Consider the following 23,102-nt stretch of genomic DNA (forward strand, 5'->3'; position numbering starts at 1 on the left):
GTTAAACCCTCCACCTGTCCTGTGGGTGTCGCGGTGGGGGGCGAGGGACAAGGGGCTTTCACATGGAAATCAATGTAATTAGTGACGTAAACCCGGGGATAACTGGGCGCCTACCTGGAAGGAGAGGGCCAGAGAGAACGAGAGGGAGAGAAACCGAGAGAGACACACAGCCGGTATGGTGGAAGGGTTTCTCAGTGTTGGTTATTTATTTTTATTTGTCAGTGTGCATCATTTGGAGGTTTGAGCCGCATGCCCAGAGCAGACGCTAGGTGATAGATCAGCTCATCCATACATTAGAGATCCGTGATCATGTCGTCCGCAGTTTGTAAACTCCGTAGAGGAGAGGAGATGACCACCGAACCCCGAGTCCGCTTCTACCGCCCCTGGACCGGTAAGTTCTGCCCAACACATTCTGAACTGCACACTCCGACGAGGCCTACAAACTTCGAACTGCACACTCTAAACAGACCACACACTCTGAATTGCACACTCAGACAATACGCACTCTGACCAAACTCTAAACACTCTCACCTTCACACTATTACCAGGTTTACACTCTCTGACAACAAGGCCTATACACTCAGATGAGGCTATGTTTGAACGCACTTTTTCTAACCTTTTCAAAGTGCGACAGAGACGACTACGAAGGGCATGCATTAAGACGTGCATGGGTTGGACGGATAGCATTTATTGTGAAGTTATTAATGTTGTTTCTAAGGTAGAAACTTTCAAGTTATTTCAAACTATAGTCAGGTAATCTCTGCCTTGTAGATTCTTGAAGATGAAATTGCGCCCCACATCCTCCATCAATACATTGTATCATAACCTGTAATATCACATCATAACAGAAATAATTATATTATAAATGCCATTAACAATAAGTTATTATTATTATTATTATTATTATTATTATTATTATTATTATTTTTATTATCATTAAATATATGAAAACATGTTTCAGACACAGAACCACGAGACCAAAGGAGCAAAGGAGCCTGTGATCTTCTTCAGCATCATCATCATCATCATCAGCAGCAGCAGTTCTCCTTGCGTTCCAGCTGGTACCTGAGCCGTAGACCACGCACTGCCTTCACGCACACACAGGTAGAGAGGGCGTGTCCAAGGATGCATGTGTGTCTTTTTGTGTGTGTGTTTATTAATGTGTGTGCAATCTGTTTTTGTATGCATTTGTGTGCATGTGTGTGTGTACAGGTGTGTGTGTTGGAGACAGTGTTCCAGGTGAACTGCTACCCAGGTATCCAGGTGAGGGAGGAGCTAGCTGGGAGGCTCCAGCTTGACGAAGATCGCATCCAGGTACACATACAAACCCCCCCCCCCCCCCCCCCACACACACACACACACACACATACACCTTTACACACACAATCCCACAAACACCTACAAATACACTCTCGCACTCTCGCTCTCTCGCTCTCGCTCACACTCTCATAGCAGAAGGGGGAGGGCAAGATTATGGAGAAGAAAAGATTAACACGATTTTCAAGTGCATTTTATTCACTGGTAGCTGACTGATAGCATAGCCATTTTTATTATTATTTTTCGATTTAATCTAATGTGCCTATATATATATATATATATATATATATATATATATATATGTATATATATATATGTTAGATTCAATTGAATATATACAGTACATATATATACATTTATATATAATAAATTCCAATGCCTCTTGACCGTTGTCTCAGATCTGGTTCCAGAACCGTCGAGCTAAACTGCAGCGCTCCGTCCGGGAGAACGACCTCCAGGCGACCCTCGCAAGCCTCAGGGTCACCAGCCGGGACGGAGGTCAGGCCAGATGTAAACAGGAAGTCCAGGCTCACCTGGATCTCAAAGGAGAGGAGCAGGTTTCAAGCTTTGCCAAGAAATAACCCATCCTTGAGGTCCGGACCCCATCTGGAGGTCAGGACCGCACCTGGGGGTCATGACCCCACACGGAGGTCAGGACTCAGCCAAAGGTCAGGACCCCACTTGGGGGTCATGACCCCACACGGAGGTCAGGACTCAGCCAGAGGTCAGGACCCCACACGGAGGTCAGGACTCAGGTCAGGACTCAGCCAGAGGTCAGGACCCCATCTGGCGGTCAGGACCCCATCTGGAGGTCAGGACCCCATCTGGAGGTCAGGACCCCATCTGGAGGTCAGGACGCCATCTGGAGGTCAGGACCAACCCTGGAGGACGCAGCTCATCCAATGACCTTTACACTGATAACATCTAGAAGGTTGGGATTGGTCACATCATCAACAGTTAAAAATGTGTTTACTGCCTTTGATGTACCTTGAGCACGATCTCCATTATTGTCAATGTATAAACCACCACAGCTGTACCAGTACACACCACTGTCATGATCCCACTCCCCCCTGCACATGTGTTTGCTGTTTTGTGGTTCAACCTTATGATCATAGGGTGACGGCACGTCTTACAGGCTTTGGGTGCTGAGACTGCTGAAGCAGTTCAGCTGGCCATACTTCATAATGATACTGCTGCTGGTCAAAGCTGGAGAGATCAAGGAAAACGGATTTGGAATGCAGCCGAGCTGCATGCAGCCAAATGTGATCTTCCTTCTCTGTCCTCCTCTCTGCCCCCATCACATCTCTCCTTCCTTCTATATCCTCATCCCTCTTTCCTGTCACATCATACCTGCTCTTTTGGCATTAAATATGTAAATAAATAAAATATAAATATGAAGTTTAAATATGATACATTTTTGTTTTTTGGGGGGGGGGCTAGGGTATAGGGTAAAGGGCTAGAGGGGTTAAGGAAAGGGCATAGGGTTCAGCTATAGAGTAAAGAGGGTTGGCGGAGTGGAAGTTATCTTGGATAGCCCTGTACTCAAGTGTATAACACAGTACATTTCGAAATTATCCCCGATGCTAGTGATGTGGTCACAACCACGCCATGGGTTTCAATGTTATACCACTTTTCACCACCAGGAACCGCTCACATACATTTTTTAATTTTTTCCCCTTTTCCACCGACAGTACCAGCAGCTCAACAGTGTTCAGTCTTGCATATTTACTCGGAAAATTATAACTTATTATTTTTTAAGGTCACAAAACGACATACCTGTATTGATGAGAAAACACGGGTTTGTTAAGCAAACCTAGTGTGATTGACGCACATGGAGTAGAAGCCTACACTTTTGGCTGCATCCTAATGCCCCTACTTAATATTAAAGTACCGCAGCAATTAATTATAAATTATAAATTGGTCTAAAGTAATAGAATAATAACGTAAGGATTTTTTTAAGTCTATAATGCAAATTAAATCATTAAAATATCTAGACTGTACTATCATATAAGGGTGTCAGAAAACACAGGACAGTAGTAAAATAAATAATTAGAATATTATTAAAATCGACAAAACCTAAATAAAGAAAAAAATCCATGTCCCAAAATATTTCCAATACCTGTCGCCCCCTAGTGGATGATTTAACTTTCCCAACTATCCAACTCCGCAGCAGAGTCAGATCCGTGCAGCAGACCCGAGACTGCAGACCACTGGGAGGAGATGGCGATTCCGCGGATTGTCCTTCCCCTCCTGGCTACTCTGTCTCTCCTGTGCACCCCGGGGTGGACCTCTGACCCGGACCCTTGCAACTCGCAGGTAAAAACAGCTAAAACCCTCGTCACACCCCAACGGTAGAACCCGCAGCCGACCAACCGGAGAGTCTGACGGTCGGAGATCCTCTGCCTTCTCGGTTAGAATTTGCATGAACAAAGTGAACTCCTAACTATTGTTGACTGTCGATGTTGCTCTCAACGGATCATTGAGTTGCTTGCGTGTTCGCACGGTTATTTCTTATTTTCTTAGTAGACCAGGTGTTTAAGCCAACTTTTGTGGTCAGGAATGTTATCGTTTAACTTTGTAGGCCTACCTGCGGGAAGACATTTAAGCATGTAACATCTCCACCGGGTTACCTACTGTCGTCTCAAATAACAAGTTAAGTTTAGATCATTTGTTTTAGTAGATAAGTAACAGTTATATTAGTTTATACCATTGTGTTTATTTATTTTTTTACCAGTTTTGAGTTTGAGTTATCTTTCTAAATATTTCTCATAAAAACTTTGAAGCTTTCTTTTTTCTCGTTCTCAACCATCTGCCCACGCCAGGGTCTGGTGGGACCAGGTGGGCTCGGGGGGGGGGGGGGGGGGGGGGGGGTCTTTTGCTCAGAAAGCAGACGCATCGGAACTCCAGTTTCCGGACTCGAACCGCTGATGACTTTAACAGAAGCTGGGTGTGCTGAATGTCAGGCTTTTAACGTATTGTTGAGCGGTGTATTATGCCTCCGGAAGAGACTTTGTGTGAAGCTTTATAGAGGAGCGGTTAAAACAAAACGAGGAGGAACCGGGTTCGATAACTCAGCAACACATTGTGTGTGTGTGTGTGTGTGTGTGTGTGTGTGTGTGTGTGTGTGTGTGTGTGTGTGTGTGTGTGTGTGTGTGTGTGTGTGTGTGTGTGTGAGAGTTTTAAGTGATTTCCACAGGAAGTTCACACTGTTTACCCTGCTGAAACATTCCTTCCTGCCCCCCCCCCCGCCCCACACACTCATTATCTCCCCCCTAACCCCCACCACACACACCTCCCCCCAGATCAAAGGAGCAGGAGGATGTGGGCATGAAGTCCTTCCCCCAGGAGTTACCTCTTTAGAGTTTTTGTGTTTGTCAGTGTGGGTTGTGTTTTTAGTGTGCTGTGTTGTTTTTTTTACTGTTGTTGTGTTTGTTAGTGGTTTGGTAGTGTGTTGTTGTGTTTGTACGTTTTTTTGTATTTTAGTGTGCTGTGTTTTTTAGACTCTTGTGAGTGTTTTGTGTTTTGTTGTGTTTTTTACTGTGTTTTTGTGTTTGAGAGTGCTTTGTTGGGTTTGGTAATGTGTAATGTGTCTTTGTAAGTGCGTTGTGTTTTTTAGTGTGCTGTGTTTTTTAGACTATGGTTGTGATTGTGGATGTGTTGTTTTTGTTGGTGTGTGTAGTGTTTCATCGTGGTTTGTTGCGTTGAGTTTGTTAGTGTGTTTTGAGGCCCAAGGCGTTGCTATGGAGGTGACATAAGCCCCCTCTACACAGCCTGATGAAGGCAGGTTTGTTGCGCTGTTATTTCACCTTCTGCATAAAACTCACAAATGCAGAACAGGGGTGCATCGACGTCTGGGTAGAAAGGTGTGTGTGTGTGTGTGTGTGTGTCTGTGTGCTTGTAAGTGTGTGTGTGTGTGTGTGTGTGTGTGTGTGTGTGTGTGTGTGTGTGTGTGTGTGTGTGTGTGTGTGTGTGTGTGTGTGTGTGTGTGTGTGTGTGTGTGTGTGTGAGACCAAAACTCAGGGAAATTAAGCATTTCGCTGCCCTGGTGCATATGTTGTGCATCACGTAAGATGCTGACACGGTTGTCTGTTGCTTATGTTATTTAAAAAAACAAAAACAAAGCAACGGCAACATAATGAGATCTTCTTAATAGCTTCTTCACCTTTGTCTATAAGGGCTGTATAGAGACCCATGGTGAGGGTCAAGGGGGACATGGAGTCCCAGGGGGTAGTTAAGGAGAGGATGTAAAGAGCCAGGGAGTAGCAACAGAGGTGACGTAGAGACCAAGGCTGTAGCTAAGGAGGGGACTGAAAGACCCCGGGTCCAGCTACTGGGGTGACATATGGACCCAAGCTCTAGTTACAGAGGGGACACAGAGACCCAGGTTTTAGCTATGAATCTGATCTTGTCAATGTTAGCAGTCAAATTGTAAACTCATTAGTCATTTAAACTCCTTAGGTTTGTCTTGACTCACATAATATCCATTTATTCTAGGGGGGGGGTTTAGGGGGGGTTGTTCTGCCCGAGTGCTCTTGAACCAGACACTGAAAGGCTTTGTGACCTCTAACCCCTGACCCCTAACCTTCCCCAGAGTCAGAACAAGGCCGGTTTTCCAATAAGAAGACTCCTCTTTGAACACATGACTAAGTCTGGAGGCTGGGGTCATGACCCTGAGACATTATGCTTCCTGTCTGACCGCAGGGTTAGGGTTCTGTTGATGCTGGGGTACCCCCGCCTGAACACGCACAGCGTTACCCCGGATAAGTGGTCAGCACTTGATGCTTTAAGGATTTTACAGGTCGTAAGAACAATATGTAGTGATGGTGGAGAAACCAAAAGAACGCATTGTGCCGAGAATGATTTTGGGCTCTGGTTGCACCTCCCAAGATTTGTCCGGAATCTCAGATGATGACAGCGATGCAAACATTCAGTGTGATTGGTTAGAGGAGCGTGATTTATTCAGATGCGATCACCCGTCTCCATGGAGAGTTAACATGGTCACTAGTAACCAGGTTATTCAAGAGAAGATAGTTCAGTTGAAGAAGTTACCTCTACGCTAAATCCAACCACAACGTAGGTTGCGTTGGGTTTGTCACAACTGGTTCCGTTGAACAGTTGATGATTTACATCACGGGAGAATTATTACTAAATGCTTGCGTAACAAGACGGGTACGTTTACAAGCACAGCTGCATGTGTTGGTTCATGTGTCGTCTCTGCTCAACATGAATCACCACACAGATTTGCATATTGTGATATGATAAACGTTCGTTCGTGTGTCCCATCGCCACTGGGATTGACAGCTACAATGTCCTGGCTGTACAGGTTAACATGTGGCCTCACAAAATGATTAGTGATGTCAGACCACGCATCATGATGTCATATTAAAGTTCATGACATCGTGTGTGTGTGTGTGTGTGTGTGTGTGTGTGTGTGTGTGTGTGTGTGTGTGTGTGTGTGTGTGTGTGTGTGTGTGTGTGTGTGTGTGTGTGTGTGTGTGTGTGTGTGTGTGTGTGGCAGGTTTTGTCTCCGCTGTGGGAAAGTCTATGGTTGGCTGGTCCTGAACAGGGCACACACAGGCTTTGTGAATGGGGCTTCCCTGCAGCGCTTTTGGAGGGACAGGATGAGGGGGGGAGGGGGGATTAAAAGCATGTGTCTCCACAGCCACGTGACTCTGGGACTAGTACACAAGTGTGCGCGTAGACAATAACCTCTACAATGTAAACAAGAGCATGAGCTATCATACTGAAGATATTACGATCATTAGATGCACACATTTGCTTATCGTTGTGACCTACATAGCTACATACTCGTATACATGTATACACGTGTAAATATACAAGTCATTGTCACATGAAGCTGTGCAGGTCATTAGCTATATGACCTCATTAACACATCTGGGAATGATATTTACATGCACACACACACACACACACACACACACACACACACGTGGGGTCTTGTTCCTGGTGAGGCTAAGTGGTTCCAGGTGTGGAACGGAAACACGACGTAACCTCTTTTGGTTCTTCTTTCCGCTACTCTGTTATCTCCTGGAGGCTGGGGAGGAGGCAGCCAACTGCTTGCATCACATCTGTCTCTCCCCTGGCTGTCTCAAACACGTCCGTCTCTTACCTGTCTCTCACCTGTCTGTTTCTCTCTTGTCCCTCTATCAGGTTGTTTCTGCTCCTTCTGGAGGACTGAAGAGGCTGGGAGTCACCTTCAAATCAGAGAGTAAGATACCAATCTGTCTGTCTTTCGGTCTGACTTTTTGAATTGATAACTTTAGATTATTTTAAAACATTTCCAAAAGTTTTCAATTTCTAATGCAAAACGTTTTGTGAATTCAGATAGATAAATATTAATGAATAAATGTATAAATATATTATCAACACATGCGGGCCGCTTGGTGTGTATGAGATGGTACGGTATATGCAGGTTCAGGGACACCTCCTCCTCTCCCTCCTTGCTTTTCCTCTCCCTCCTCCCTCCTCCCTCCTCCCCCTCTTTCTTTGTTATTTTCCCTAAAAGTCAAGTTCCTGATCCCTCCCCTTTTGTCCCTGACTGTCAGCCAGAAAAGCTGTGTGTGTGTGTGTGTGTGTGTGTGTGTGTGTGTGTGTGTGTGTGTGTGTGTGTGTGTGTGTGTGTGTGTGTGTGTGTGTGTGTGTGTGTGTGTGTGTGTGTGTGTGTGTGTGTGTGTGTGTGTGTGTGTGTGTGATCTTTCCTCTATTCATTGAATGATGATGAGGGAGAGGAGAGCCGCTCGGCCATGAACGGGGAGAGGAGCAGAAAAGAGGGAGGATAAGGGGGGAGGGGGGGGGGGGGGGGGGGGGGGGAGGTGTGGTCTTAGACACGTCTGACTGCTCCTCTTTCCCTCTTTTGATGGACAGGAAGAGGGGGAGGAGAAGTGGAGCAGGGGAGGGGTGGTTCCTCCCGAGAACAGGAATATAATAACTTGAACAACAATCTGTCCGTCTGGTTTCCCTATTTACTGATCCACTGTGTGTGCTTGCAGACTGCTCCTCCCTCCCTCTAGGTAAACATTGGATCCATGAGGTCCTCAATGTCTCCTACAGTCACATGACCTGTGAGGACCGCCTGGCAGTTATCGTCAACTGGAACCCCAGCCCTCTAGGTACCTGTCTGTCTGTCTCTCTACTTGTCCGACTTCCGTCTGTCTACCTGTCTGACCACCCGTCTGTCTCTCTACTTGTCCGACTTCTGTCTATCTACCTTTCTGACAACCTGTCTGTCTCTCTACTTGTCTGTGCACCTGTCTGACAACCTGTTTATCCCTCTACTTGTACGACTTCTGTTTGTCTACCTGCCTGACAACCTGTCTGTCTCTCTACTTATCCGACTTCTGTCTGTCTACCTGTCTGACAGCCTGTCTGTCTCTCTACTTATCCGACTTCTGTCTATCTACCTTTCTGACAACCTGTCTGTCTCTCTAGTCTCTACCTCTCAGAACACCTAGCTGCCTGACTTCCTTTCTATCTGTCTCTTTTTGTCTCTCTACCTGTCTGACTGACTTTCTGTCTGTCTGTCTGTCTGTCTGTCTGTTTGACTGTCTGCATGTCTGTCTCCACTTGTCTCTCTACCTGTATTACAACCTCTTTCTATCTCTATCTGTCTGACTTCCTGTCCGTCCATCCACCCTTCTATCTGTCTTTCTATCGCAGACTGTATGAAGACAAATCACAGGCGGAACAAACAATTCAGAATGAGCTGCACACACGAGATGTAAACAGTGTAATTCAATGACTGCGTGTGTGCCCCTTGAGTGAACTTTAAAGCCACCGTCCGTGAACTGCCAATGATTCATCGTGTACCAAAAAGGATGTTATCATGGCCCTCACACACGGTTCATGTGGTGATCTGTGCACACCTCTGAAATGTTGAGACTTGTTTTCAAAAGGCCCATGCACAGCACGCTTATGTGCAATAGAGGCAAGATTGAGGTAAATTATTAGCTATTTGTTACAATGCATGGCTTACTGACTTGCGACTGAGCTATGGGTTCTAAATTCAATTGGAGGGCAGCAATGCCTCTTGGTATACCCAACAAATACATTTCCCCTTTCCAGGAACATGTGTGTGTGTTTGTGTGGGTTGGGGAGGGGGCGGCATTGCTTTGTTTATCAAAGGGGGGGCCCAACAAAAAAAGTATAGTGAAACACTATATTAACATGTATACTAGAAGTGAGCGATGCTGTAAAGTAATTCTCTCTCCCTCAACAAAAGTGTGTGCGTGTGTGTGTGTGTGTGCGTGTGTGTGTGTGTGCACATGAGTGTTCTGTGGTATTTGGCCGGAGGCAAGAAAAACCAGTTTTACCACACATACACACCCCTCCCCCACAGGTGTGTGGATGGAGAGATGCTATCCGAGAGCCTGGTGGAGGTATGGAGTTACATTCCTTCTCTTCTTCTGCCCCTAATAGTCTGTCTGTCTGCCTGTCCCTCTGTCTCCCCGCCTCCCTATCTGTCTGTCTGCCTGTCTGTCTGTCTTTCTGTGTGCAGGTATCGAACATGTGCGTGGGTTTAGGGTGTACGTGGAGGAGAAGGACCCCGAGGGGAAACAGTGTCAACATCTGATCCTCAAAGACCCGCGACAGCTAACCTTCAACTACAGGAACACGGTACGCTAATGGCGCTTTTCCAGCAGCGGGTCCGCTTAGGATCCAGCGCGCCTCAGCCCAGTAGCGAGGGTGCGGTATAGCCCAGCTCAGTTACGGCTCCCGTTTCCACGGATGATAAAACGGATGACGATAGCCGCGGCAGCTACGTAAGCATCGGGACCTCATAGCAGCCCGTCACAGTGTAACCTGCAATTATATCCATGGAAAAAGAAGAACGCAACAAAATAAAAGAACAACAATGTAGGACGTCCAAGACGGACGTTGAACTTTTGCGCGTAATTTTCTTAAAATACCTCGCTGACGATTCTGACGATACTGTCGACCAATCATTGGACGAACAATCTTGCCGGCACCCTTTCAGGTGTCTTAGTACCCAAACGGAGGAGTACTGCGAGACGAGTACGGCTCAATACGGCTCAGTCCGGATCACGGCCACTTTTGCCACCTCTGCAGACTGAACCGATCGCAACCTCTGGTGGAAATGCAACATAATACTCACGGCACGCCAGACAAATGCGTGCCGTGTTCAGACAGGAAGTCAAACGATGTAGAGCCAGGAGGTTGATTCCAAACTGTTTCCTGTTAGAAGCTGAGCAGCCTGGCGTTCCATGGGTTGAACTTTGAAACAGACTACCTGGTGCGCGTGGTCCCGTTCCCCACACGAATGATGAACGACACCTTCTTCCCGCCCTCCTTCCTCAGGACCAACTGTGAGTGGGCGCATGACCGCCAATCATACATACCCCTGCAATTGCAGCATATCAAAGGCAGCCAGGACATTGCCCGTTGAAATAAGACTGCAACAACAAGGGAAATTCAATGCTGCATTACTTAACTTTGAGCATATAATAAGCCGATAAATATTGTCTTTTCTCTGAGATATTGCCTATATCGGGGTCAATAGCTATTTGTTTTTATTTTTATTTAACTTAGATATTTGTTCCAAGATATTGTCATAAATACAGCTTGTTGAACAAGATAGAATGACTCCTGTTCTTGCATAATAACCTATCCTATATGATTTAATGGGGATAAATTAGGAAAAACACAGGCTGTAGTCAGGTTCAGGCTTAAAAAAGCTAACCTTGTCCTTGTCTGGAATCAACTTTTCACGGCTGATTAAAGTGTACACGAATGTGTTTGTGTGTGTGTTTCACAGCCTGTGAACTGCTCTTGGGTCCAGAAAATTTGGCATGTAAACCATGTAAGTACATACACGCATGTCATTTGATTAGGACAAGTTAAAGTAAATCTTCTGATCATATGATTGTAACCTCTGCAGATTGGAAGCCCAGGACTCTGAATGTGTCTCAGAACGGCAGTAATTTACATGTGGCGTTTGACCATGCCCCCTCCACGTTTGGCTTTGCTGCCTACTTCCTGTACTTCAAACTACGACAGGAAGGACCATTCAGGACGCAGCGCTGTACCCCTGTAAGACACCTTCACCACATCCTCTCACCTCTCACATGGGATTTGTGTTTAGAACTACAGATTTACGTGTGACCTGGAAGGACTACCGATTAGCATGTGATAATTAAGAACTACAGGTTAGCATGTGATTGTGCGTAGGACTATGTATTAACCTGTGATCAAGCATGCAGAGCGCCAGTTGAACGCTTATGTGTATAGGACAACTGATTAGCATGTGATTATTTGTCGAGGACTACTGATTAACATCTGATTATGTGTGTAGGACTACAGCCTGCCCAGAACCTTGTGTACCCTACAGGACGTCGCACCTGGAACCTACGCTATCGAGGTGAGATTAGTGCTCAATGCTGAGCGGCTGTTCAGCTGATACAGGTCTTTTATGTGTCCCACATAAAATGCCTGTTTTATGTGGGACATAAAAAAGACATTGTTCTTCCTCATTGTTCTTTTTTTTTAATCTCTCTCTTTCTCCCTAACAATCTCACTCTCAGTTAAGAGATGAGAATAATTTGACAAGGAGAAAGACGCAATTCTACGTGGGCCAAGGTAAGACACACACACGATTTTTTGTTGTTGAGATAAACGTGTATTGGCAGTATGACGGATATGCAGTGTGTTCTTTCGTGTGTTTGAGTGTGTTTGATATTGAGAGGGTTTTGTGTCGCAGGCCACTCCCCCTGGGCGGGGCCTATCAGGGCGATGGCCATCACAGTTCCTCTGGTCGTCCTCTCAGCCTTCGCGACGCTCTTCACAGTCATGTGCCGCAAGAAACAACAAGGTTAATATACTAACACTAACCCTCTCACCTTGACCCTAAGTTAGTTATTACTATCTAGTTCTACCAACTAGGTACTTCCAGTGAACATGGCTCTGCTGCTGCTTCCTTAGAAAACATATACAGCCAATTGGACGAGGATAGCAGCGAGGCGTCCAATCACGGCGCAGCTCAGAGTGTTGAGAGGACGGGGCCCCGGCCAAAGGTGTTGGTGGTCTACTCCAACCGAGACGGAGACCAACACAACTCCGTCATCCAGGCCTTCGCCTACTTCCTGCAGGACTTCTGCAGGTGTGAGGTGAGAGGGGAGCGGTTTGGGTTCTTTGGTACCATCTGATGGCTATTTCTCAGCCCCTGTCATGTTTAAATGCAGAGGAAACACCTGTTAGTCAGGGTAACCAGGTTACGGAGCGATAACCATACTCATCACATGGTCACTGGGGTAACAGGGTTAGGGCAGCAAGTTGAAGAAGAGAGATTTGGCAATGGGAGTGAGATATGAGGTGTTGGACCTGAGCCATGTGTTGGAACCCTGCAGGTTGTGCTGGACCTGTGGGAGCACCTCCAGATCTGTAAGGAGGGCCAGATGAGCTGGCTCAGCAGACAGCTGGACCAGGCCGACCACGTCCTCGTCATCTGCTCCAGGGGCCTGCGGTACGTTGGCCTGCTGTGAACCCTAGCCCTAACTCTCATTCATCAAGAGCAGGTGGTCGGTTGGACAAACATGGAGACGGACACATAGGCGGTGGTTACGCTCGTCGTTCCAATGCAACTTTTACCATCCGATCATGTCAGGACGCAGAACTGTTAGGTCTGGTTAAAACCATGCCCCATGCCTACACACAGAGCCAGCTCTACTTGGCATGAATACACCATAAGACCAGGGAAGCGGGAAGTCAGTCCGAGTTGGGGGTGCTGAGAGAAAGTCTTTATGATGACGTCATAATAAATGCTGCGCAACATTCATGGTTTTCGTATTAATAAGGCCAGCAACATTTTACACCAGTTTTAGAATGTTTTACACTACAACAGACCTGATGAACACCAACATGGTTTATGTTAAAGCAGCATAGCACCATATTCAGCTATGGACAGATCACACACGGAATGGAGGTTTATGTCTAATCAGAAGACGATTTATTATTGACAGGGTCACAGCTAAGCTATACGGGTAGCATCAGAATAAGGCACTTGAACTTGACTATAAAACCCACACGCACACTAGCTTACTATGTTTTTGCTGCTATGACAGAAGGGTCAAAGCCTAGGAATTTGACTTATTATAACTAACATAACAATAAAGAAGTTGAACTTAACGTAAAAATATAAGACTACGTTTTCACTTCCAGAGAGCCTGGCTGGGAAGTCAAACTCCTTTGGCTGGCAGGGCTCTGCACCAACAGAGTTAGTGGGTGGAGTCCAACTCCTTTGGCTGGCAGGGCTCTTCACCAACAGAGTTAGTGGGTGGAGTCAAACTCCTTTGGCTGGCAGGGCTCTTCACCAACAGAGTTAGTGGGTGGAGTCCAACTCCTTTGGCTGGCAGGGCTCTGCACCAACAGAGTTAGTGGGTGGTGCCACAGGTGAGGGATTAATCCAACATAGGATCGACCGGAGGGGGGTTAGCATTGCTGCAGTCTGTTTCTCCGCTACAAAGCTGCTCTGAACTCTCCCCCTCAGGGGTGCTGGAGGGACAGAGGGCCGCTGGCAGGGAGTCGGCTGTCTGGCTGCTGTTTTGAAGTTTGGCTTTTCTTGGGCCAGTATTTAAAAAAAATCTGAAATTCACTTCTGGGACACGTTGCAACTTGCAGCTCTAGCGATCTTTCGTGCATAGCGTGTGCTGCGTTGTGCGTCATACGTCAGCCTACACAGACAATGTTCCAAACTGAAATTGTAACATGATAAATATCATTAAAAGGGTGGATGTCAATAATTTAATGATAACCATGTTGTATGCTAAAGTTTAACTCTCAAAAAAGAAATATATTGATTTGTTCAGAAAACGTTTTTCCCTTGCAGTTACAGCCCCCGTCGTCGGGGGGGGGCTGGCGCTCTGCAGCACCTTCAGCACCTTCAGCACCCCCACTTCCCGCGTCCCTGCATAACACAGACTGGGATTGTGTCTTTAGTTATTCTAGTCGCCTCGGTATTTCAGCCATGCTAATATCTGTTGAACACAAGACAATGTTCCAACTGCATAAGTTGCTGTTATTTGTAAGACTTAATGAGATGATTTTGATTTCGACATAGACAACGACGACAATTGACCTGAGGTCTTAACAAACTTTTTCTACCATTTAATTAAGCGAGAACAACATAAGGGCTTTTTTTTCAGGAAAATCTAATCCAAACGCATATCTGGCCACCTAGTTTGAATTCAATTGTCAAGGGTTGATGTCAGTCCTGTGTTCTCATCAGGTGCATCTGATCACAAAAGTCTCATTGAAAGACGTGTGTAAACAAGGCCACAGAGATACAGAGACATAGCCTATTTGAGTCATTTCATATCATCAGTTTGGTTCTATTATGTTAGGAGTACGATCGTGAGCCTCTCTTCTTCTGCTTCTTCTTCTTCTTGTAGTTACCACGTAGAGAGGAAGAGTTGCCGGGGGAAGACTCCAGTAGGTCGTCGTGGAATCAGCAACAGCGCAACCGTTGGTGGAACAGGCAGTGACCTGTTCATTGTAGGCGTAGCCATGATTGCGGAGAAGCTGCGATTGGCTAACCAGGGAGAAGGCGGCGGGGGCGAGGGGCTCGGACGCTACGTGGCCGCGTACTTCGACTACTCATCAGAGAACGACGTGCCCACGCTGCTCAGCCTGGCGCCTAGGTAACCCCTCAGATTAACGCTCATTAACACAGGTTAACACAGATTACCTACTCGGTACACACAACACTCAGCACATGTTACAGAGTAACATGTCGATTCAGATAAAGATTTGAAGTCCCCCAACACCAATTGATACAGTTTAGCAAGAAAGACCGACGTTAATAAGAGCTAATGTTGGTGGTTAAAATGCCAGAGAAGAAGCTAGGCTCTTCTCATCTCCAGTGGCGGTGGCTGATGTCTCTGAGGAGCGTTTCCACGGTGATGACGGAGGGCGTTGTGTCTCCAGGTTGAAGCTGATGGACCAGCTGTCCCAGCTGGTGGTCTGTCTGCACCCGGGCGGAGCGTGGGGCTCGTCGGACCGCACCGCCGCGCCCATCAACGCGTCCCGCCGCAACTACTTCCGCAGCCGGTCGGGGCGCGCGCTCTACGTGGCCATCTGCAACATGCACCAGCACATCTCCCTGCACCACCAGGACGCTGCCCCTCCCGCCTGCGCCCCGCCCCCCGCCGCCTGCTCCCCCTCGGGGGCCCAGCCCCGGGGGGGGTCCTCCCTGGCCCTGAGGGAGGTGTTGGTGAAGACGCCCGACGGGAGACGGGACCTCCTGCAGAGGAACACGCTCCTCCTGGCGGACGGCTCGGACCCCACGCTGGCCGCGTGCTCTTTGGCGGGAGTTGTTCCTTCTCTGAGGTACAGCAGTAGTACAGAGGGTGCTACTGCAGTGCATCACTACAGTAGAGTAGAGCGGTCCCCGGTCTTCCTCTAAAGTACACCAGTACTACAGTATGGCTCTGAGGGGACTGAAGGGCTGACTATGGTCCCACGTCACACAACGCAAGGACCACGCAAACGCTTCGACGCAGTCATGAACCTGCGTTGCGTTGCGTGAACTTGCGTTGCGTGAACGTAGGACCATAATTAGCCCTTTAGTCCTTCTTTAAGCTAAACTACTACAGAGTACTACGGTTGGGTCGAAAGGCTCTTTATCAGGACTTGGTCATTCTTAAAGCTACACCAGTCCTACAGTAGGATACTACTACATGCGTGGACGCATCACGGCTATACCCTAGATTCTGGTTGAGTCTCAGTCTGTATGATGTCTTCCCTCAGGTCCTCATCTGGAACATCTGGCCTCTTGCACAGAGCACCACCTTCGTCATCATCTCCCTCAGGCTCCTCTTCTTCCTCAACACCCTCCCTCCCCCAGGATGACCCAAGCCCCTCCCCTCTTCCAGTCACACCTACCCTGTCAGAAGCCCCGCCCTCTCCTCCAGAGATCCTGCCCCCTCGTGACTCTGGGATCTACGATTCGTCGGTTCCCTCCTCAGAGCTGTCCATTCCCCTGCTTGACGGTCTGTCACAGGACCAGGCAGACTCCGCCTCCCTGGCAGACAGCGAATCATCTTCCTCTGGGTTGGGTAAGACGCTCAACTTTTAGCCCACTCATAGAAGGCGGCATAAACTGGTGAATAGAGAGAGATAAATGAAGATACATTTTAGAGTTAACATTCTAAGATCTTTATTGTATTGTATTGTATTAATTTCTTTTTGTTAACATTTTCTTTATCAATTTGTATCCTAGTTTATGTTTTGTGTAGGTTTTAGTATGTCCTTTTAAAACTTAATTTGACAGAAGTTTGGGAGAATTGAGATAAACAAAGATGTACAAAATACAGATGAGGATAGAGAGACCAACAGGACTAATGGACCAGCAGGACTACAGCAGGACTAACAGACCCAAAGGACTAACAGACCAGTAGGACTATCCGACCAGTAGGACTCAAGACCCCTGCTGTGTTTCTGGTTCTAGGAGACGAGGAGCCCCCTGCTGGCGTCTCCCTGCACTGCAGCGACATCGGCGTGTGTAAAGTCCAGCTGCACCACCGCCCTCTACTGCCCAGCGACGCACTCACACCCCTGGCTTCAATATGACTCTGAACCCCCTGGCTTCCCTCATTCTACGCCCCTGTTATACCTCTACACCCCTGGCATCACTCTACCATGCACCCCTGGCCTCCTTCTAACTCTAAACCTCTCGCTAATAGCCGTGAAACCCAAACCCCTTTGGGACCATGTCCGAAAGGGGTAGAGGGTGGTCTTCTGCACCGGAGGAGGTCCTGTCGGAGCTGGACTGATAATTATGTTCCCGGAGATGAGTCATTCCAGATGAATGGACTGTGTGTGGAAACGACCAAACCCGTACCAGTCAGTGAATGTTCGGGTCTGTGGATTTCCAGCGGTGGAGACTTGGAGGAGGATGGGAGTTGTGCTGTCTACCATGTCTGCTGACCTATCTCTGGCCCAGACTCTACGTAGAGTGCTCGTGTTGGTACAAAGGGTCTGGGTGGGAAGTCCTACGTCCAGTCAAGTATCAGAACTCTGTAACTAGATGTTGGTTGGTAATTTGGTCTAGACATGACTAATGGATCTTAAAGGGAGTAGAATAACTATAAGAGATGTTACTGTAGAGTACTGTATCTTTAGGAGCTTTATAAAGAGGGACCTTTTTACTATATGTAAATATGCATTGTTCTCCTGTTCTGCTTTGTACAGTTGCATGATATTTGAGCTTTGTCTATGTTAGGATAACGTACTGTTTTATAGTACTCTGATGTAGGGAAATAAAATGTCGCTCTTTTCATTCTGACCCACATCTTTATTGTGTGTGTGTGTGTGTGTGTGTGTGTGTGTGTGTGTGTGTGTGTGTGTGTGTGTGTGTGTGTGTGTGTGTGTGTGTGTGTGTGTGTGTGTGTGTGTGTGTGTGTGTGTGTGTGTCGTTTGCCTTGTCGTGCAAACGAGTTATGTTCTAGGACCTAGGTTACGGTCGGAGTGCAAGGCTGTGGTTAGCCGGGGGGGGGGGGGGGGGGATGCTAGCAGACAGGGTTGGCGTAAACCAGGGGGGGGGGGGCGGGTACTAGCAGATAGCTATAGTGTGTGCTCTGTGGAGCGTCTCTGCCTGAAACCACACGGCCTCGGTAAGAGCCTGACTCATCGAATCCCCACAGCGTCGACTAAAGCAGCCGAGAGCGGGGTGGAATGTCAGACCGTTGGGTGTACACTTCAGGACCTGAACGAGATAAGTTGTTGTCTGTGTTTTTTTCCAGACCATAATAAGACCCGTCATATGCAGGGATGGAAGAGACACCTCGAGGTGAGGGACAACACCTACTGGATGATGTTACTATAGCAACTAACCTGAGTAAGTGTTAATGACCTAACTAGAGCTTGTTTGCTCTGGGAGCTAGTTTGGTGAATCCTACTACATAAACAAACGAGAATAAGTGACTTATGACAGCTATTTTAAGGAAACCCTCTCACTTTACTACCAAATAAAGAGATATGAGTGCTAGTTTGGTGAAACTAACTTGAGTATAGTTAGTTAGTACTAAGAGTATTATGAAAGACGAGTCTGATTTAACGGTACAATCTGTAAGAGATTAAATGTATTTACGTTAATCATGACATTACAATATTTCATCAGAGATTAAGTAAATATGTTAAATCAGAATACTGGATGCTGCTTTTTTCCCTTTACCCCGTGTTGCCAGATATGAAACCAATTGGCACACAATCACAGCATGCTTAAGCCCTGGAAGCCAGCAAACATACTAGATAAACAAGATTCTACAAGGTTCCTCCAGACCTAAATTGCCTATGTTTCTAAACGGCTCCAAGATCAGAGTTGTTGTTAAGCACGGGTCCATTTCGGAGCTCCCGGAGGATTTTTAGACCGATTCAAAATGAGCTGATATTTAACTTGCAAACAATAAATGAATGGCAAAATAAGCTGATGAATCTACATGGACTCTGTAATAGTGGATAATTGCGCTCATCTCAAAATATAGTGTTAGCGTTCAGCCTGTCTTGCGCTCGTGTTATTTCAGTATCCTCCTCATTGTCTGGGTAGGAAGGGGCTGTGAACTTGGGTTGCAATACCCATTTTAATCGCTTGGTGTCCACGTTACATAATGTACCTTTAAATTATTCACGCACACTCCAATGTTTTGTGTAGGTTTTAGTATGTCCTTTTAAAACTAAATTTGACAGAAGTTTGGGTTTGTTGCGTTGAGTTTGTTAGTGTGTTTTGAGGCCCAAGGCGTTGCTATGGAGGTGACATAAGCCCCCTCTACACAGCCTGATGAAGGCAGGTTTGTTGCGCTGTTATTTCACCTTCTGCATAAAACTCACAAATGCAGAACAGGGGTGCATCGAAGTCTGGGTAGAAAGGGTTGGCAGGGCTGTGTGTGTGTGTGTGTGTGTGTGTGTGTGTGTGTGTGTGTGTGTGTGTGTGTGTGTGTGTGTGTGTGTGTGTGTGTGTGTGATTATATGTAATTATTGTTATAATAAAGTTCAATTATATTATGGAATAATGTTTTTACTGTAATCTAATTTTGAATTAGGAAATAATAATAATAATAATAATAAATTCAATTTATATAGCGCCTTTCAAGGTACCCAAGGTCGCTTAACAAGAGGTGTACACAGGGGGGGGGGGGGCAGGTTAAAGGCCATAGGCCTCTAAGAAGAGGTGTGCCTTCAGGAGCTTTTTGAAGGACTCCACTGAAGTGGCACAGCGGATATGGAGGGGGAGCAGATTCCACAGAGTGGGGGCAGAGGCGCAGAAGGCCCTGTCCCCAAAGGTCTTGAGTCTGGTGCGGGGGGTTTCCAGCTGGTCCTTAGCAGAGGACCTGAGGGACCGCAGGGGGGTGTAGGGATGGAGGAGGTCAGAGAGGTAACGGGAAATGAATTATGAAATGTGTATTTTTTGGTTATAGTATACCTGTGGTCTGGGATGATTAATATTATTCATATTTACATAATGATAACTACTAATTTCTTAATATACGAGTATAGAATATTCCAATTACGATGAATATCACGTGTGGAGCAACAAGTTGGCGCTTGGCCACTAGGGAGCGATGTGGGCTCTTCTGCAATCTCTCTCTAACTTAGCTCACAGGAAGATAGTGATGCGATGCTGAGCAGATACAGTCTAGTATTTTTTATTGTTGCAATGCTCCCTGCTGCACACCACGCAGGTAGCTTTAGCGCGCCGCTCCGGCAACCAGGACCCAGGTTGACGTTGAGTAGACATAATTGATAATTGCAGAGTTGTTAGAATCGTAACTGTCAGAGCAGGTGTTCAGTACTGTGAGAGATCGTATGGTGGTGGCTTGTTTAACCTGGGAGCAGCGTTTGCTCCAAGCACAACAGGTGTGCAGCCTCACAGCCCAGGGTGTGATCTGTCCCCCGTCTGACTCGAGTCAGGTACGGCTTATAAAACAGCCATCTACCACAAACACTCAACATACCCCACAAACGCCAAATTGAAGCTAGGTTGATTGCCCAGCGGAAGCCTAGCCTATCCCCCACCCCTACTTATATTGCGCAACTATTAACTGGATTCCAACCAGGGTTACCATGCCCATCTAAAACAATTGGAAGCTTGACAGGGTTAGCAAACCTAAAATAACAAAAACATCCCCCCGAATCCCATTGTCCGCACACCTCTCCTCCCCCTCCATCCTGGAGACAGCAGGTCTGAGCTGCTGCCTTGGCTGGCGAAGGTGTCCTTGCACATGACCGTTGCAGGGCTCTCTGGGCGGGCCGGGGGAACGTTTGACAGTTTGCCCGCTCGCGGTGGTAGCTCCTGGAAGGGCCCACAATAGCCCTGGGTTGGGCCACGAGTCCCTATCCCCGTCTCCCTCTCGCTGCCGGTGCTCCAGTCTGTCCCCTTTTCTTGTTCAAAGAGGCCACGAGTTGGACGCATGTGTGGCAATGTCTGTGCTTCATGCCACCGTGGTGGCTTTACTGGGCTCCTCCGATGACCGGGGCGCAGGGGTATGTTGTTATGGCAGAGTTTGTTAGATTGTAGCAGTCAGAGCAGGTGTTCAGTGCTGGCATGTCAGAGCTCTCCTGAGTGTGTGTGGCGATGGCTGGTTTAAAATTGAATTAATATTGACTCCAATGGCATTCCATATCACCTAAACAGTCTGACTTGGCCCAGGTAAGGCTGTATAAACCAGCCATAACCTGACAACCTCCCCCCTTGTCCATGTTCTAGTGTATGTTAAATACATAACATGCTACATACACACGTTCATGCTACATACACACGTACATGTTCTAGTACATGATCTAGACATGTTTCCTTTGTGTAATATATGTTCTATTATGTGCTTTGCTTTGTAATTAATGTGTTATTGTTGTTCTTCTTGTTTTCAGGTTTCATCAGAAGACGCTCTCTCCTTTCCCAGGATGGATGGATGTTCAGAGGGGTTACAAACTCTCCTCTGCTATGTCTTCTTCTCTTTCCTCCCTCTCTGCTTCTCTCCGTTCTCTCTCTTGTCCTCTCTTTTCTCCTCTCTCCTTTTCCCCCTTTTTCTTCTATCATCTCTCTCCTCTCCTCTCTCCTCCTCTTTCTCATTTTACCATCTCTCCCTCCCTCCTCCTCTCCTCTTCTTTTTCATGCTCACCTCTCTCACTCTCTCCTCCTCTCTTTTCTCCTTATTTTCTCCTCTACTCTCCTATCTCATCTCCTCCTCCTCTTTTTCTCTCTCCTCTCTCCTCTTTTTTTCTCCACCTCTCCCCTCCCCTATGGTGGCTAATTTTAGTAAGACTGGTTTCCCCTATGACATCATATCCTGTTTGTCAAGCAGGAACCTACTGCCCCCCCACACACACACACACACACACACCCACACACACACACACACACACACACACACACACACACACACACACACACACTAACACACCAAAGGTCTAGAATCTCCTCAGCTAGGGGTCCATTGTGTCTGAACTCCTTGGAGAGAGAGAGAGAGAGAAAGAGAGAGAGAGCCTTTAGAGTAGGACAATTCACACAGAGTAGAGAGGAGCAGAAGTTGGAGAAAGAGAGGCTAGAACAGAAGAAAGGTGGGGAGAGGAGAGAACAGATAAGAAGAGGATAGATGAGGAGAGGAGAGACTCAATGAGAAGAGGGTAAAGGAGGAGGGAAGAGACCAGATGAGAAGAGGGTAGAGGAGGAGAGGAGAGACCAGATGAGAAGAGGATAGAGGAGGAAAGGAGAGAGAAGTGACCGGAAGAGTTCAGAGGAGCGGAGAACCGAGAAGAGGTGAGAGGACAGAAGACAGGTGGAGAGAAAGGAGGAGAGGAGAGACCAGAAGAGAGGAGAGGAGAGAGCAGAAACCAGAATAGTGGAGAGGAGAGGGGAGAGAACAGAGGAGAGGAGAGGAGAAAAGAGTAGAACAGAGGAGAGAAGGATAACCCCTGTCTTCACGATGGGCTGTTGTCTATTTGTTCACCACCGGGTGAGTAGAGACTGCGTATGTGTGTGTGAGTGTGCGTGTGTGTGTGTGTGTGTTGATGTCTGTGTCTGTCTAGGTTAGCACTAATTAGATAAGTAGTTAGTTTGTCGTTAGTGTTAAGTAGGTAGCTGGTAGTTAGTAGTTGGCCAGTAGTTGGTTAGTAGTTAGTTAGGTAGTAGTACTTAGTATTAAGTTAGTCCGATTAGGAGAGTAATACAGCAAAGTTAAGGTGAATGATTGAGATGGATGGTGTAATCAAGCCAGGCAGACTTACAGAAAAACAACATCTTCCTGCTATTGTTAAACAGTTAACCTGAAGGAACAGCCCTCTTTCCTCTCGCCGCCCTCCTTTTTCCACTCCTTTCCACAACCTTGCCTCTCCTCTCTCCTTCTCTTATCGCCTCCCTTCTCCTCTCTCCTTCTCTCCTCTCTCCTTTTCACTGTTCCCCTCTCTTCTCTCTCTTAAATCCTCTCCCTCTCTCCCATCATCTCCTCTCTGCGCCCCTCTTTCTTCTCCCAGCTCCCACTTCTTATGTCCTCCTCTCTCCCCCTCTCCTACTCTTGTCTCTCCTCTCTGATCTGTTCATCTCCCCTCCTCCCCCAATCCTCCTCTTGTCTCCTCCTATTCTCACCTCCTCTTGTCTCCTCCTCTTCTCACCTCCTCTCGTCTTCTCTCTCCTCTTCCTCTACAAAAATCTTGCATCTGCTGAGATTCATGCAAAATATTTATTGGAAACAGAATTGACAGGCTTTCAGGGAGACCAAACCAACACCTTAAACCAAAGGTTCCTAAAACCTAAACCACATGGA

At 47.0% G+C, this 23,102-nt stretch overlaps 3 protein-coding genes across 7 annotated transcripts in view; all 3 read left to right on the top strand.

The window, feature by feature from the left end:
* The first annotated feature begins 309 nt into the window (after positions 1-309).
* LOC132471011 (homeobox expressed in ES cells 1-B-like) lies at positions 310-2,007 on the top strand. Its single transcript, XM_060069973.1, has 4 exons — positions 310-391; positions 968-1,104; positions 1,213-1,314; positions 1,716-2,007. The coding sequence occupies exons 1-4, from the start codon at positions 310-312 to the stop codon at positions 1,896-1,898; spliced, it is 504 nt and encodes a 167-aa protein (XP_059925956.1). The 3' UTR covers positions 1,899-2,007.
* Positions 2,008-3,464: 1,457 nt separating this feature from the next.
* il17rd (interleukin 17 receptor D) lies at positions 3,465-17,626 on the top strand. 2 transcript variants are annotated; one of them, XM_060069867.1, is made up of 16 exons: positions 3,465-3,633; positions 7,489-7,546; positions 8,328-8,447; positions 9,833-9,951; positions 10,541-10,661; positions 11,111-11,155; positions 11,234-11,385; positions 11,648-11,713; positions 11,877-11,931; positions 12,053-12,163; positions 12,274-12,458; positions 12,699-12,814; positions 14,739-14,987; positions 15,274-15,675; positions 16,096-16,403; positions 16,796-17,626. In XM_060069867.1, exons 1-16 carry the CDS (start codon positions 3,538-3,540, stop codon positions 16,915-16,917), a joined length of 2,325 nt encoding a protein of 774 aa, XP_059925850.1. In that variant the 5' UTR covers positions 3,465-3,537; the 3' UTR covers positions 16,918-17,626. The 2 variants fall into 2 exon arrangements, with proteins under 2 accessions (XP_059925850.1, XP_059925848.1); XM_060069865.1 differs by having other exon boundaries at positions 3,466-3,633; positions 10,538-10,661.
* Positions 17,627-17,963: 337 nt separating this feature from the next.
* Positions 17,964-23,102, top strand: part of arhgef3 (Rho guanine nucleotide exchange factor (GEF) 3) — a 12,613-nt gene continuing 7,474 nt past the window's right edge. Inside the window, exons 1-2 of one of the 4 annotated variants that reach the window (XM_060069884.1) lie at positions 17,964-18,136; positions 21,211-22,295. In XM_060069884.1, coding sequence (XP_059925867.1) covers positions 22,266-22,295 — 30 coding nt within the window. In that variant the 5' untranslated portion in view covers positions 17,964-18,136; positions 21,211-22,265. Of the gene's footprint in view, positions 18,185-21,210; positions 22,296-23,102 lie in introns of all 4 variants that reach the window. The other 3 variants (XM_060069885.1, XM_060069883.1, XM_060069882.1) reach the window with 3 other exon arrangements.

This window comes from Gadus macrocephalus, chromosome 13 (genome assembly GCF_031168955.1).
Source record: "Gadus macrocephalus chromosome 13, ASM3116895v1".
Lineage (NCBI taxonomy): Eukaryota > Metazoa > Chordata > Actinopteri > Gadiformes > Gadidae > Gadus > Gadus macrocephalus.